The 15,257-nt window shown below is 43.5% G+C and overlaps 2 protein-coding genes across 2 annotated transcripts in view; one reads left to right on the top strand and one right to left on the bottom strand.

Moving 5' to 3' along the window:
- The window catches only part of zanl (zonadhesin, like), a 32,970-nt gene extending 32,103 nt beyond the window's left edge, over positions 1 to 867 (bottom strand). The window contains exon 1 of the mRNA XM_048235729.1: positions 849 to 867. Within this exon, the coding sequence (XP_048091686.1) occupies positions 849 to 867 (19 nt within the window). The remainder of the gene's footprint in view (positions 1 to 848) is intronic.
- A 2,152-nt stretch (positions 868 to 3,019) lies between these two features.
- On the top strand, positions 3,020 to 11,372 carry htra3b (HtrA serine peptidase 3b). The gene is made up of 9 exons (XM_048235826.1): positions 3,020 to 3,793; positions 7,386 to 7,485; positions 8,368 to 8,590; positions 9,055 to 9,249; positions 9,647 to 9,679; positions 9,780 to 9,894; positions 10,034 to 10,091; positions 10,500 to 10,595; positions 11,095 to 11,372. The coding sequence occupies exons 1-9, from the start codon at positions 3,379 to 3,381 to the stop codon at positions 11,261 to 11,263; spliced, it is 1,404 nt and encodes a 467-aa protein (XP_048091783.1). The 5' UTR covers positions 3,020 to 3,378; the 3' UTR covers positions 11,264 to 11,372.
- Positions 11,373 to 15,257: the final 3,885 nt, after the last annotated feature.

Raw genomic sequence — 15,257 nt, 5'->3', positions numbered from 1 at the left:
ACATGCAGAAGGAGTCCTGGTAGGTACCAACTCATCACCTCTGGCCAATGCCACTGTAAGGGCACTGATTATGACAAAGACCTGATGTAATTTATTTATGCCATCGTCATTTTTGCTTATGTCATGTGCAATAAGGCCTCTACGCTCAGCAGTGTCACAAAGGAAACCTGGTTACTAGCATCCAACTGTGGTTTCATCTCTATCAAGCTACCCCAAAGAGAAGCACTTATGTACATACATTTCAAATCAATGCTTCTGTTTGAGGAAACTGAATGAGAGCTAGTGTTATTTAAATTAACTCCTGGTGTACTTACCAACTTTTCAATGCCTCGTTTTATGAGTAAAGAACATACTGTAAAAGTTTCGTACCATTCAGGGCATTATTAGTGGGGTAATTTACGAGATAAAAGTTGGTTCCATTACGCCTGCAGAAACTCATTAGTTTCTGACAGCGCTACTCGACCAGGGTTCGACCAAGGGAAAACAGATTCTGGGAGGGTGTTTGGCTCGGGGTCATGGTGCAAAGGACCCTAGGGTGAAATTACTCTGAACCATCGCTTTAAGTAGCCTATATGGTCCCTTGACAGGGATTCCCATCGGAGTGACAGTCTAGGTGTTGCATGTTTGTGTTTTTCTAGTAAGGGAAGGGCCAAATCTGGAGTTGTGATGGTCTGAATGCCTTTTGATCTCCTTAATAATTAAAGGGATCCAGTTCCTCTAGCATCTGTGAAGTGAATGTATACCACTGTAGTTTGTTCATACAACCAGTAGGTGGCACATAATGTCCATAGTCATAAAACTGACACAGGAAGCAGCAGGCATTGTACAGTATTTCACCGGCATTTTACCAGCCTGCGGATCAGCCATAGTCATACACAACTGGCCTATCTTGGTTAGTCTAGCAGAACATTACATATTGATATGATCTGAAGGCCTTTGACTGTTATTCTCAGACCTAAAAACAGGACCAGTGATGCCACTTCATTCATTCCCATATCAATAGATTGCAAAGACTCAGCAAATCATCCCATGGCCTGCATCTACGCCAACACCTGGAATCAGAATGGATGAAGCGGGAACATAAAATTCAATTTTTCATGAAAATTATTTTGCAATAAAGAATGTGGACTTATAGTCAACGTTTCAGGTGTGATTTGTAGGAAGAATTATGTCTTGTCTGATGCAAGGACTTTGCCAATCTATGGGCGCCTTGTTTAAGCCGCGTGAACAATACTCTTTGCCTTAAGTTCTGAAAATGATTGACGTTGTTGTTTCAAATAAACATGGTCATGACCAGGGTAGGAATTTCACGGCGGCCATGACGGCCATGGCCGTCGTAGCCCCTTGCGTTGGCCGTGAGCCCCTTTGAAAATCATAGGTTTACAGGCCACGGTGGCCTTGGTGCCCCCTTCTTTCAATATTCTGCTTTGTGTCCTACTGATAGCGATTTTTATTTAGCCTGTGGCCTGTCAAAATAATCTTAGCATTCACAGCGCAAATTAATTTAATATTTTATGCAGTGGAGAAAGTGACAGCGCAAGAAATGCGTCCAAATTCACCCAATTCTTCTCAGTTGAACTATTCGCTAAGTAGCCTATTCATCACACAGACATCACAAGTATCACATGAAAGAGCTTTTAATGAGCTCAGCTTTTAAACGATGTTAGCCGATAATTGCTGTGTTGAACGGTTCGCGAGAAAAGTAAATAATATAATTCAATTTAATCATACATTCTACTGAAGGTTTTGCGTCCATGATCTCCCTACCCATTCATCTCGGTGGAATACTTCACGAACCCTTCTTTTAACACATGACAAACCATATATCAGAATAAACAGCAGACCTTACCGAACACAAAGGTGTAAAGCAGTCCCCTGTACAGTTAGCCGTTTCAGAGTAATCCAGTTGAATTTGCAGTAAATTTCGACATGCATGGATGTCTCCAAATTTGGGCTTTAAGTTTTACAATGTGTTTAAATTGTTCCATATGATTTCATAACGGGCCAAATACAAAATAAATGTTACAAATATCGCCTAGATATTGATAAATCAGAGGACAGCTGACTACGAGTTTGTGAAAGTAGCCTTAATGATCAAAAAATGCTAAGCATGCATCTAGGCTATTTGAGTTTCTTAAAGCTGAGCTGTGCTACATTTAAATTGTTCAATACATGATTTCATAGCAGGCCAAATATAAAATAAATTTTATATATAGCCTAGATATCTGTTTTTATTAGATGATCAGATGATTTACAGTTATATGTAATATGTCATGTTTCATGTTTGTGTAATGTTTCATACAGTGATGCAGGTCTACTACAGTGAATAGGCTAAATACAACTTTGATCATTTTTATAGCCTACTACTGTATAGTTAACTTTGGCCTTGGTGCCCTGACATGTGGCCTTTGTGCCCCTCACCAAATATGCCCAACTGAAGGCCAAGTGGCCTTGCCCCCAGAATGGTGAAATTCCAAGCCTGGTCATGGCTGTTGATAAACATACGACTTGGAGGGGTGTTTTTTTTATTCCCTAACTGAATAAACGGATGATTTCGCGCAGTCACGATATGGCTATTTGCAAGGCGGCATAGCGTGTGCTTAAAAGAGGCCTGGATCTGTTCATACATCTGTCGACTGGGAACCTCAAATGGACCGTAAACGCGGTCATGGCAGAGCCATGCCATCATCTCGTCAAAAAAGAATTACTTAACACCTTGAATTCACACAGCATTCGCGAAGTACACTTAAGTAAACAAAGGTCGTGTGTGTGAGAGTGCTTGTGTATTTTTGACTTAACATTACACTGCGAAAGACTCCCTTTCTGTGACTTCCTTTTTCTTTACCCCCCGGGCCAGATGTTCGGCAACCCCATGCAAAAGAGGAGAGAAGTACCATGTGTATCAACCTAATATGTGTACGCTACAGCACGGGAACGGACGGGTGCGCGCACGAGTGGTCTGTCATCCCCGCCTCCAATGACGGGAAAGCAGTCGTGGTAATGATGAGAGTGGCAGTGCACTGGCAGAGACTGGTTTAAAAGCAGCCTCTTTGAGTGCATGCAGCTCATCCAGTTAACCGTCATGCAATGCTTGCCGAAGTCTGCACTTTTACGGAGTATGTAATTTGCTGCGCGTAAGACAACTGAAACTCAACTTTTTTTTCTAAACGATGATATGGTTGTTTTGTTTTTGTACTTCAGGAAAGGCTGTTTTATTTGAATGGAGGTCTCCCAACTATTTATGCCTGGCTTTTTAAGCAAGGACACAATACGTACAACTGTGGTCTCGTGGAGATGAAAATGGACTCTTGCTAATTCTATAAACGCGACTCTCTTTTTTCCCCTTTTTCATAGAACAGTTTAACATAATATCCAAAGATGCAGGTGTTTGTGTTTGCTACAGTTTTACTTTACATCAGGGATTTCGTTGGAGCAGAGCCTAAAACGAAGTGTCCATCGCGGTGCGATGTAAGCACTTGTCCGAGCCCAAGCTGTCCGAGTGGGTACGTCCCAGACCGTTGCAACTGTTGCCTGGTTTGCGCACAGGGCGAAGGGGATCCATGCGGACGCAAAGACGACCTGCCCTGTGGAGATGGTTTGGAGTGCAAGCATCCTGCTGGAAAGCGCCTCTCTAAAGGCGTATGTCAGTGCCGATTCACAAGCAAGGTATGCGGCAGCGATGGGAAGACGTACGGGAACGTGTGCCAGCTCAAGGCGGTGAGCCGTAAAGCTCTGCAACAGGGACTCCCCGGCATTACTCAAGTGCACAAAGGCCCCTGTGAAACAGACCTAGGTAAGCTGTTGAATCTCGGGGGAAATATTTTAAAACTTTGTATTGCTTTTTGTTTAACCATCAGTGTTTCCCCCTTAAAACAGGTCCCATCATTGAAGTCTAAACAAAAAAGTTATCTTGACTTCAGGAATCAGTTTAACTTTAATGCCTGCTTGTGTGTGTGTGTGTGTGTATATGTGACACACACACACACACACACACAAACAAAAATTAACACGAGTGTCATTTGTGTGTTACTGTTTTCGAAGGTGTGTGTTTGTACAATTCCTAGTACCTATTAGTAAGTCCTTCAATCCCTTTCTGCCACTGAATCTGTCTGTGGATCTGGGCATTCCCCCGGCTCAGCAGGCTGTGGCCGCTGTATCTCGGGCAGACTGTTTTAATGGACAGGCGCCGTCATAAAAAAGCCACAGAACCCAACCGGCCGCTTCCCACAGCTCCCCCCGGAAGCAGACCCCAGGGGCTCACCACCACACACAGTTCAAACTCCTGCTGCAAATGAAGCATGAACAAACTTTGTTTGTGTGTGTGAGAGAGAGAAGGCGGGCAGGGTGGGGGGGGGGGGTCTTTATTTGTCTGTGCCAAGTGTTGATCTATCTTCACATGTGCATGTTTGTGTGGAAGTGTCTATCCATCTTTGTGTGGACGTTGAATGTGTATTGTGTGTGTATACATTGAATACATTTTTCATGTATACGTATGATTGTTTGTGCGGCTCTAAAAAACAATCCTCGGTGGACGTTCCAGCAGGCCGCTGACCCAGCCTATCCCTCCGTCTGTGGGTCGGCGTGCAGGCAGGCTGCAGCAGCTGGCCGTGTGTGTGTGTATGTGTGTGTATGTGTGTGTGTGGGGGCGGGGGTCACTGCTAACAGAGAAGTACTGTTGTGTGCGGACCAGCCAAAGGGCCCCGCTGAGACCTGACAGGAATTGTGGGGCGGCATGGACAGGAAGTGCCATGATAGCAGCGAGGTGTGCGGCCTTGGATATGGGAGATGCCGCTCTCTGGCTGTTTTTTTTTTCTCTCTCTTTTTGTTCTCCTTCCTCAGTCCATTATTGACCCAGATTCTAGACATGTGCTAAAAAAGACAGGGAAAGTGTGAATGTCTGTCTCAAGTTATGACTTATTACTAAAAATAAGCGTTCCTCTGATTTGAGTTCTGTTTTACTTGTGTATGGATATCCCATCTGGCGTCTAAAACCACATTCGTTTCTTGAGCCAAAAACCTTTAAGCTCCAACCCTGCTGACTGACTGATGCAGTCCTGAGACATGAAATGGGTTTTTTGCCTTGTACTTATACACATGAACTCTTGCAGGCTCTGCTTAGGTTCCCAAAAAGTTTTACTTCTCAGAAACTGGAAATTGCTGTAAAGTGGGTAACCCTAAATTAGAGGGCTCTTTTAGTATTTATTGTATTATTTTCAGGGTTCTGTGGCCTTTGTGTACTGTAAAACCCTTAATGATTCCACTTAGAAGTTGAAAATGGCTGTGAAGAGAGAAGGGGAAAAAGAACATATAAATCAAATAATCTGTCATCAGTTTTTAAGTAGAACCTAAAGTTGTGGTGGCAGTCTCTTAACTTAAAGAATGAAAACAGATCAGAATAGGTTCTCTTTAGTGGAGCCAACAGCCTTGCTTTGATGTCTTGTCATCACTCCCAGCATGTTCAGCCACATATGAACACATGGGCACATGCCAGAGACCTTCTTGGACAAATCCATACAGTGTGTGAAGTTAGCTCAAGGTCTAACTGTGGTGGAAAGGTGGAAAAGTCCAGCTTTAGAAAGTTAAAGTCCTTGTTAGTTCTACCTGGGCACTTAACACAAGTGATTTCACCTATTAGCTGCTCTACTTGGCTGAAGAGTTGTGCTAATTATAATCAGCTGGTTTATGTGAATGGTTGGCACAGATATCAGAGACTTTCTAATGAAACTCAAAAAATCCTCCATAGAAATGCAAGGAGTTAGTTTGTAACGCCAATATGGCAGTTGTCTACACATATCCCGTGGCAAAAAAGTCGACAGGTGAATACATCATGCCAATCATGTGTTGTGATTTTGCCACTGGAGCAAGGTTGGTGTCGTGAAGCCTTCCGCACGTGCATTTCTGCCAAAATATGTGCCCGATAAGTGCCCAAAAAGCGTAACAATATGGCTGCCAAATGGAGGACTTGCCTGAAAGGATTTGCAGATATGTTGTAGGACTTTCACCTGTTGAAGCTGGACTTCTCCACCTCTGCTTTGGAGATGCACACAAAACAGTTGTCTTCATTTGCCTTTTCTTGCAGTTGTAAAATGGATACCACTGCAACAGCTGGTATGGTGCGACCACTGTCATAGACATAGCAAGACAAGACCGGAGAGTTTTAAAAGTGGGCTGGAAAGTAAAGTGAAGCGAAAATCAGAGAAAGGTTTTTCACTAACCGAGTAAGTGCCCATAATGCAAATAGCCATGTTGAGTTTCAGTACAGAGGCTCTTTCATCGCTGTCATTATCTTGTCAGCTGGGAGAGGAGAGAGAGGGCCCAGGACTCTCTTTCCATGCCCTGGGCCAGCTTGAGCAGCATGCTGGTTTGGTGGGAGTCCAGCCGTCTCCAGTGGAAACTAGAACACATGGCTGACCAACTTCTGTGGTGCAGTGCGGTGCGTCTAGCTTTTACCCATAGCTCGGTGAAGTCATTTTAGAGGTCACTGGATTCATTCGTTAGATCCAGATGGGGGTTCATTTTTCCTCTCTTTGTAATAACCACTGTGGCGGTGTGGGTTTGGCTGGGGCTGCATGTGCAAGCTCACTTGAGTTGAATTCTAAATGAACATCACCAAGACCACATGGTTTGCTAACTCATAAAATATCATAAGCTAAACATGACTTATTTAAAGAGTAATGTACTGCTGATTACGACTGTGGGCTATTTGGCTGCTCAAAGTCCCAGACTGAGGTGAGAGACCTCATGTCAAAGTTCTCAGAACATTGGCCCTGAATCATTGGGCTTAAATTCACAATAAAGCTCGTATACCACTCGTACCAGAAATATGAATTCTCATCATTTTTGGGTCACTGGGACATTGCAAGGGTGTAACAGTAAACGAATGACATCTCACTCGGGATTTCAAAAGCATGTGTGTGTGTGTGTGAGATCTGATGAAGTGCCAAGGCGGCCACAGGAAACGGTCGTCAGCTGAGGAAAATACGCCCAGCACTGTGCTGAAAATACTCATGGCCGAAATAGCTGCACGCTCAGTCTCAAAGACTAACTACTACCCAAGATTGCCTTTAGTAATTATGGTGGTTAAATATCATTACTGTGATGGAATGGTAATAGCTTTACTGTAGGTAAAGTAATGGTTCTTCTTGTTGTTGTGGTGGATACAGTTCCAACCACCCATACATCCCTGCCTAACAGATGCAAGGAAACGGAAATTTCCACATTTTCAGCCATTTGTCTGACAGCTTGGCATCAATTGTCATTGCATATAGTATTCATGTATCATGATCATCATGTATTATTATGATAAAGCAAAACTGGACATAATGTTGCCATGCTGCACATGCATAATGCACAAGTAACATGCATCTTTGTTTCTGCTAGTATAGGTCCAATACATCCCAACAGTCCGCGATACAAGTTTAACTTCATCGCTGATGTGGTGGAGAAGATCGCTCCGGCTGTGGTTCACATTGAGCTCTTTCTTAGGTAAGCTGGTCTAGTTTTACCCCCTGTCTGTGCAAGTATGGAGAAATGCTGTCCACTGTGCCTCATTAACTGTTAAGGATGCACAGTATCAAGGGACTATCCTTTGAACTGTACTCACGTGCACACACACCAACACACACACCTGTGTAAAGCAACTGTCCAACACAGAAATTATGTCTTGCAGCTGCATCAAGCTGTTGTTTAAAAGATCAAATGGTCCTTCTAGAGTTCACTCTGAACGCAAACACAGGACAGGTGTCTTGCAAGCACAAAGAGATAAAAGAAAACAATAGTGGAAACTCTGAAACCGAACCCTGATGTTCTGTCCAGGGAATTGCACAGAGACGTTGTATTAAGATCAAGATGTTCAAAGAACCATTTCCTCACTATTCTCCTTATAAAGTTTTATGACTTCTTGTCCATTGGACCTCTTGTTCATTCATCCTTACGCCCACTATTGGACTTATGAAGGACTTGCCTTGTGCGACTAAGAAAAGCCTGTGGAAAATGTTTAACCATGACCACCCTGTGTCCTTGTTAGGTCCAGCCACCTCAGTTATTTCAGCATGTGGACCATATAAACCCATTGAGTAGATGAGTTGCTGAAGTAGAGGAAAAGGGGGTGGGATTGGGACGTTGTAAACATCCTCACCCATAAACTGCACGAAAAATTCTAACACCCCCACTCCTCCACCAACCCCACCCACCCCAACCCCATCTCCTCTGCTCTACCCACCCCATCCCTCCTTCACCTCCTCTGCTCTACCCACTCCATCCCTCCTTCTCCATCCCTCCTTCTGCTCCTCTGCTCTACCCACCCCATCCCTCCTTCTGCTCCTCTGCTCTACCCACCCCATCCCTCCTTCTCCTCCTCCCCCCCAGACATCCTCTGTTTGGCCGCACGGTTCCCCTGTCGAGTGGCTCGGGCTTCATCATGCTGGAGACGGGCCTGATCATCACCAACGCTCACGTGGTCTCCAGCACCACGCCCGTGTCCGGCCGCCAGGAGCTTAAGGTCCAGATGCACGACGGCGGGGTCTATGAGGCCACCATCAAAGACATCGACAAGAAGTCCGACATCGCCACCATCAAGATCAACCCCCAGGTGACAGGATGTTTGCGAACATGTGACGACCTCTTTGGTGTTAGATTGTGTTTACGGTGGAGAGAAACAAAAGTCAGCCACAGACCATAATTGCTGTCTGACTGCGGGTCATTAATCCGCTCAGTTTAGTCGTTGTTTTGTAGGGTTTGTCTTGAGATGTAACCATGGTTATTATTTTACTGGACTGACTGGGTGGAGATGGTTTAAATTTGTCCTCTCAGCTCCTGTTCTCATGTGTTTTCACTTACCTCCTCTCTCTCTCTCTCTCTCTCTCTCTCTCTCTCTCTCTGCCTCTCTCTGCTTCCTTCCATCTTTGTGCTCTTCTCTATAACTTCTGACTCTTATCCTCCCATAATTTTTCTGTTAATACTCTCCTTACACACGTTTGCTGACCTCTTTTTGTTTATATGACTTTCTCTCTTCCTCTCTCTCTCTCCCTCTCTCGCTCCCTCTCTCTCATACAGAAAAAGGTGCCAGTCCTGGCTTTAGGTAAATCTACAGACTTGCGCCCTGGCGAGTTTGTTGTTGCCATCGGCAGCCCCTTCGCCTTGCAGAACACCGTTACCACGGGGATCGTCAGCACAGCACAGAGAGATGGCAAGGAGCTGGGCATCCGTGACTCCGACATGGACTACATCCAAACAGATGCCATCATCAACGTGAGACTGCGAGAGCACTAATGACTAAAGCCTGTTTATGCTAACGTTAATGAGCATTACTCACGTAACCGTGGGCTAAGCAGCTTCTTGCAGGAATGGGAATGTGTTTTGGAATGTTTGGAGGCAGACGCAGCGACAGTTTATTTACACAGTTACATGTTTTTCAAGTCAAGCCAACAATATCAACCTCTTACTTGACATTGTAAAAACCTCATGATGTGCAATAGGTTATGTTCCAACCAACAAATGCAGTGAGAGCGGTCTAGAATGTAATCAATAGCATGCGTCAGACGTGCATATTTATGACTGAAACATATTTTACCAGTACACTCTATCCATTAGAAATGGGTGTGTACACTAACACTTACACAATGTTATGGATTCTTTTTTTTTTCAGTATGGGAATTCCGGTGGACCTCTAGTAAATTTGGTAAGTAGACGGGACGCAACTCACATTGATTTGATAAGTTGAACTGAGTTATGAGTCCAGTATGAGCATGTTTATTGACTAAAGGGAATTGTTCTCTCAGGATGGAGAAGTGATTGGGATTAATACCTTGAAAGTTGCTGCCGGTATCTCCTTTGCCATTCCTTCAGATAGGATAACACGCTTCCTCAATGAATCTCATGGAAAACAAAGCAAAGGTATTTGTCTATTATGCAAGCTAATACGTGTTCCTCAGTTTCTGACAATATTTACCCCAGCATGTTCAGTTTGACCTAAGCAATGTTATACAGTCCTCTCCCTTTTTTATATTTAAGTCTGTTGATGTTCTCTTTCTAGAAATCCGAAGCGTGAAGAAGCGTTTCATTGGAATACGCATGCTGACCATCACACCAGCGTACGTTTTGGGACAGTTTTGACATACATTCACACAGTAGCCAACACCAGTGTTCTTCTGTGGAATAAAATGCAAAGGGATATGAACATTTTACGTTCACATTTAGCATAAATATTTCTTAAATAAGCTTTGAGGTCCTGAAGAAAAACACTGGCGATGCCTACATAATGGATTGAAAGCTCCAGGAAGCTTACCCACTGAAATTGCATAGGACTACTACTACTTACTGTCAGTCTTTCTGAAAACATGCCTTTCATTCATGAATAATTGTGAATGCATAAACACCCAGTCATAAATAATAATGTAATAAAGATGATATGTGTTGTTAATATTGGCACTAATCAGAGCTGGCCTGAAGAGGTAAGTTGTAAATTAACATGACTGCTGGGCTGGCTTTCATTTCTGCAGCCTGGTGGAGGAGCTGCAGCAACAGAACCCAGACTTCCCAGAAGTCAGCAGTGGGATCTATGTCCATGAGGTGGTCCCCAACTCCCCTGCTCAGAAGTAGGTGGTCCTCCCACTGAGAAGCCACAAGAGTGTCAAGTCAAATTGTAGGGAGAGGGGGATCTTCTGAAACTTGGACTTATCCAGAGGGTTCATGTGTGGGACTTTGTTTTTGTGGGGATGTTCATTATTCCAATAGTTTCATGGAACCCCCTTGGCCCCACACACACACACCCACAACATGCTTGTTCCAACAGCTTTTAACTGGATTAGTGACAATTGTAATCTTGGTAGATATAAAGATTTGTATAGCACCTTTCATACACAGAATGCAGCTCATCCAGACAACACAATTGAATATTATCAATCGCTTTTATTTTCTGTTTCTATAAAAGAGGTCATATGATGCTAATTGTCATTGCTTATAATTTGAGGGGTCTACTAGAGTAGATTTACATGCTTCGCTGCACCCAAAACACATTATTCTTCTCATACTGCATCTGTGTTATCCTTTGTCCTTTGTCTAAATGCTGAGTTGGAACTTTGGGTCTGATTTCAGGGGGGGCATCAGAGACGGCGACATCATCGTGAAGCTGAACGGCATGCCCCTCATGACGACCTCTGACCTCAAAGAGGCGTTGACGGAAGAGACGGCCCTGCTGCTGGAGGTGCGCCGTGGAAACGACGACTTGCTCTTTAACATCCAGCCTGATGTCATCATGCACTGAGCGACTGATCAGACACAAAGGAGGAGCTTGCACAACAGTCGCCACCGAACTCAGACTCTGAGGAGAGGGGATGTGGAGTTGTTTTGACAGCAAAGGGGAAGAGGCCATAAGGCCAGACATTTTGGCCAACCTTTAAGACTTATCAATGAACAGCTTGAATGAACAGCAGGCCAGTTAAGTATTCAAGGCGTTATACAGCACATGACAATTTCCTCATTGGATTTTGATTCAAATTTGTGTTCTCTTTTCATGTTATCCGTTACGATGTACTGAAGCTCTTCATTTTTGACGTGCCTACTGCAATGGTCAGCAGGTGTTAAGACACAAAGCAATGTATCAAAAACAGTTTACAGTATTGAAATATTTTAACACTGACCTTTTGCTGAGGTAGATAAAGCACTTAGTTTCTCCAAAAGCAGATACATTTTTGCTTAGTAGAAGCTACAGTACAGCCAACATGTCTTTGTTTCATCTAAGAGGACATTTGAACATTAGACTTTTGCCTTCAGCCGTCTCAACAGTCTGTATATCATCAAAACACATGAAATGCAATACTAGCACTTGGCTTCGACTCAAGTGTGACACTAATAACTAATGTGAAAAAAATATGGGAAAGTCAACACAAGAAGGGAGGATGAGACTGAGTGCTGGTTGTTTTTCTTTGATGAGAAAAAATGGGACCAAAGCATTGTATGTTTATTTTTGTTTGATGATCTGAGCTGTTGCTTTGTTTAAATTTCATTAGTGCTTTTGGTATGATCAGCTGGTTTGTGTTTTTTTTTTTAGATTATGAATTTATATGTTGGAGTATCATTATCACTTATGGGTCAACAACATGTATTTTGAGCTGAAAGTAACTTCAATAATCATGTTCGTGTTCGTTTCATTGTAATTTTTGATTTGAAAAAATGATTCTGTGTTCTCCCATTTTAAATTGGAATGGGAGAGAAAGGAGAATCCACAAGGGCTGGCCTGGATTCTGGTCAGGTTCCTCACAGAACTGATTTCCTTTTACACTGTGTTTTACTCAGCCACCTGGAGCTATGTACGATTTACAACGAAGGTAAACCCAATTATAGCCGTGTATCCACCGGATTGTGTTTGTATACCGTTTCTGCATAATAAACAAGGTGGTGTTGGTTTTCAACTGCTCCCTGTTCTGCGAAACTATGCCATGTTTGTTTATCCTCGCTGATTTTTTAATTAGGCCAACTGTGGAGTGTATTAACAGGAAAACCAGGCACTCAGTCTGTAAGCAATTTGTTACTTGTTATGAACTGTAGTAGGCCCTAAGGCAGAGAAACAAGGCTGTTCACACACACTACACAAATGCTAATTCAGAGTTATTTGCGGAAGGGTATGCTTTAAATACCGGGGTCAGTTTCAGTGATCGTGCTGTAAATTGGAGCCTGTCTTGCTGGCAGGGTGTACTTAAGAGAGGGACCTGAAAACAAGGGAAGTGATGTCACTGTTGCAGAGGCTGGGGAGCCATTTCCATCTCATTCCGTTGTAGAATAGTGAAAAAAAAAAATAGAAAAGTCTACTACTTAATTCAGTCTGAAATGCAAAGGAGGAAATTATGTCTCTTTTGAACTTGTGTACACTAGGGCAAACCATGATGATGCGATTTTGAACCATGACCACAAGATAAATCATAATAGAAGAAAAAGGAAGGATCATTCCAACCGATTTAATCGATGAAAACTAATGCCTGGCTGATCAGCTTTGACAGATGTTAGTTTTGGCATGGCCATGTCTAAATAGGCCTAGAGTCAAAAAGCAAAGTGTTGGAGGACCCATTGCACAAATTGTCCTGCAAGCCATCTTTATTCAGTACAGCCTGATAGTATCTTGCGAAAATAACCTGGCTGTATAGCCTTGTTTGATAGCGAGTGTAGCGTACATCTGTTGTTGAAGATATTTCATCTCACTCCTTGCCTGCTGTTGGATGCAACCATAACTGAGTCACCCCTGTTTAAGTCATCTGAGAGGGAACAATTCGCTGGCAAGAGCGTGCGATGGAAATTTTTGCCATCACACACGAGATCGGGCCTTGTTAACTTCCCAGCACGTCCACCCTGGCCCGATGAGAAACACATGAGGAACCGTCCATCTCCGCCAGTGGACATCTCCCCCACCCCATCCACCCTACCCTACCCCACCACAACCCAGCCCTCCACCCCAAAAACACCCGCGTGTGTTACTCCAGCCTGTAAAAGCAAAGCATGCTTCTAATTAAAACAGAGACAACAGCCTAAGATATCAGGAAATTCCCCTTCTCTAAACACAGGGGAGGATCTAGATTAGAGATCTAGATCCTCCCCTGTGTTTGGGGCATTAGAGAGGAATGCTTCACAGCAAAGGTGAGGGAGGTTGGGAGTGTTGGGGATGGGGGGTTGCTGAAGGATTTTGATGGGATTGGGGGGATCAGGAGACTACACGCCACATTACTTTCCAGGTTCCTATTGTTCTTGGCACCGGAGATGACGCTTAACTTGAGCCTAGAACCTAGAACCCTAGCCTGCGGAGCTAATGGATGGACTGGAGTTGGCCGCTGGCTTCCCATGGTCTGCCACCCTTAAAGAGCCAGACTGATTTAGAGATGCTTACTCCTGGGAGTGAGATGGCAGATGATGGATGGATGGATAAAGTTCACCACTGGAAATCTGCTCCGCTAGCGTGGAGACTAGTCTGACTTATGGAGTCCTTCTGGACACCTTGACAGTACTATAACTCACTTCTTAGAAATGTGCTGGTAGTCTCCTTTACTGTAGTTTAAGGTCCAGTAGGTTACAGGAAATGGTTGAGATCCATGTGATGTTATCTCTTACTGACTTCACATCAAGATTCATGTGATGTTATCTCTTACTGACTTCACATAGCCTAATCTATTGAAAAAAGAAACATACACTAACTCTTGACCTAGATTTACTGACAATGAAAATATACTGGATCCAAAGACCGGCTGACCCTAAGGGAGATACAAAGACATGCAACCTTTACAAAAGTCTTGAAATATGGCTAATATATTTAATCATTACGCTGTGAATAAGAATATGGGTCAGTGTGTCCACGGCCGATGACCTAGAATTTATATTGTGTAACACTTTGAACACAGATTAGAGTAAGCTACAAAGGCAACAATGGCATTGTTAGTTTTACTTGCCCTTTCAGAGTGGAGTGTCAGAAATGCATAATGTAAATCATGAACCAGAAAGTTCCTGTCATATGTCACCAGTGTTTTGACATAATCCTTGAACACCCACAACAAAACCCAATAAAAGTTGGCATTGAAATTAGCCTAGTGTGCGTATGGGATGTCTCACCCTCCATAAACTATAATGGACAATAAGCCACTTTCATTAACAAACAGCTGCGAAATGTCGGTTTCTTATTAGCTGGCTAAAACTCCCTGGCCTGTGTCCAGGACGTGATTGCACTGGAGAGAGCGATGGAGAGAGAGAGAAAGAGAGAGAGAGCAGGGCAAACAGACGGCCCACATGAATCTGCTCTGTCTCCCTCGCTCCCCGCGGTCGGCCCTGGATAAGGTTATAGGGACCACATCTTCCCACTGCACACTGTAATTTCTTAACCAACTATAATTTCTAATGCATGACTCAGGGCGGAGGCTTAAGGCCATGCACTGTAGGTGGAGTCGTGGGTTTTAATATCTAATATATATCATGTCTGATATTTTTTTTGTACTTTCCTCAAGAATTAAGACAGACTCAAAACAGAGAGGAATAGGATTTCTGCACGTAGCTGCAGTGAGCTAGAATGGATCCAATGTGTTTTGCTATTTAAATGTCACCGAAGGGGCGAGGTGCTGGGATTACAAAGATCTGTGCTATTTTTTTAAATCCCAGAATGGACTAGTCAGTGTGTCCGAAGATCATGTTTCTCTGTGTCACTGCAGTTGTTATTCAGATGTGTTTCAGACATTTTTAACCGAATGGACTATAAATCATCTGTTACATGGTGAGGTATAGGTCTC

This window comes from Alosa alosa, chromosome 24 (assembly GCF_017589495.1).
Source record: "Alosa alosa isolate M-15738 ecotype Scorff River chromosome 24, AALO_Geno_1.1, whole genome shotgun sequence".
Lineage (NCBI taxonomy): Eukaryota > Metazoa > Chordata > Actinopteri > Clupeiformes > Clupeidae > Alosa > Alosa alosa.
The sequence above is the reverse complement of the archived record's forward strand: the minus strand, read 5'-3'. Positions and strand labels throughout refer to the sequence as shown.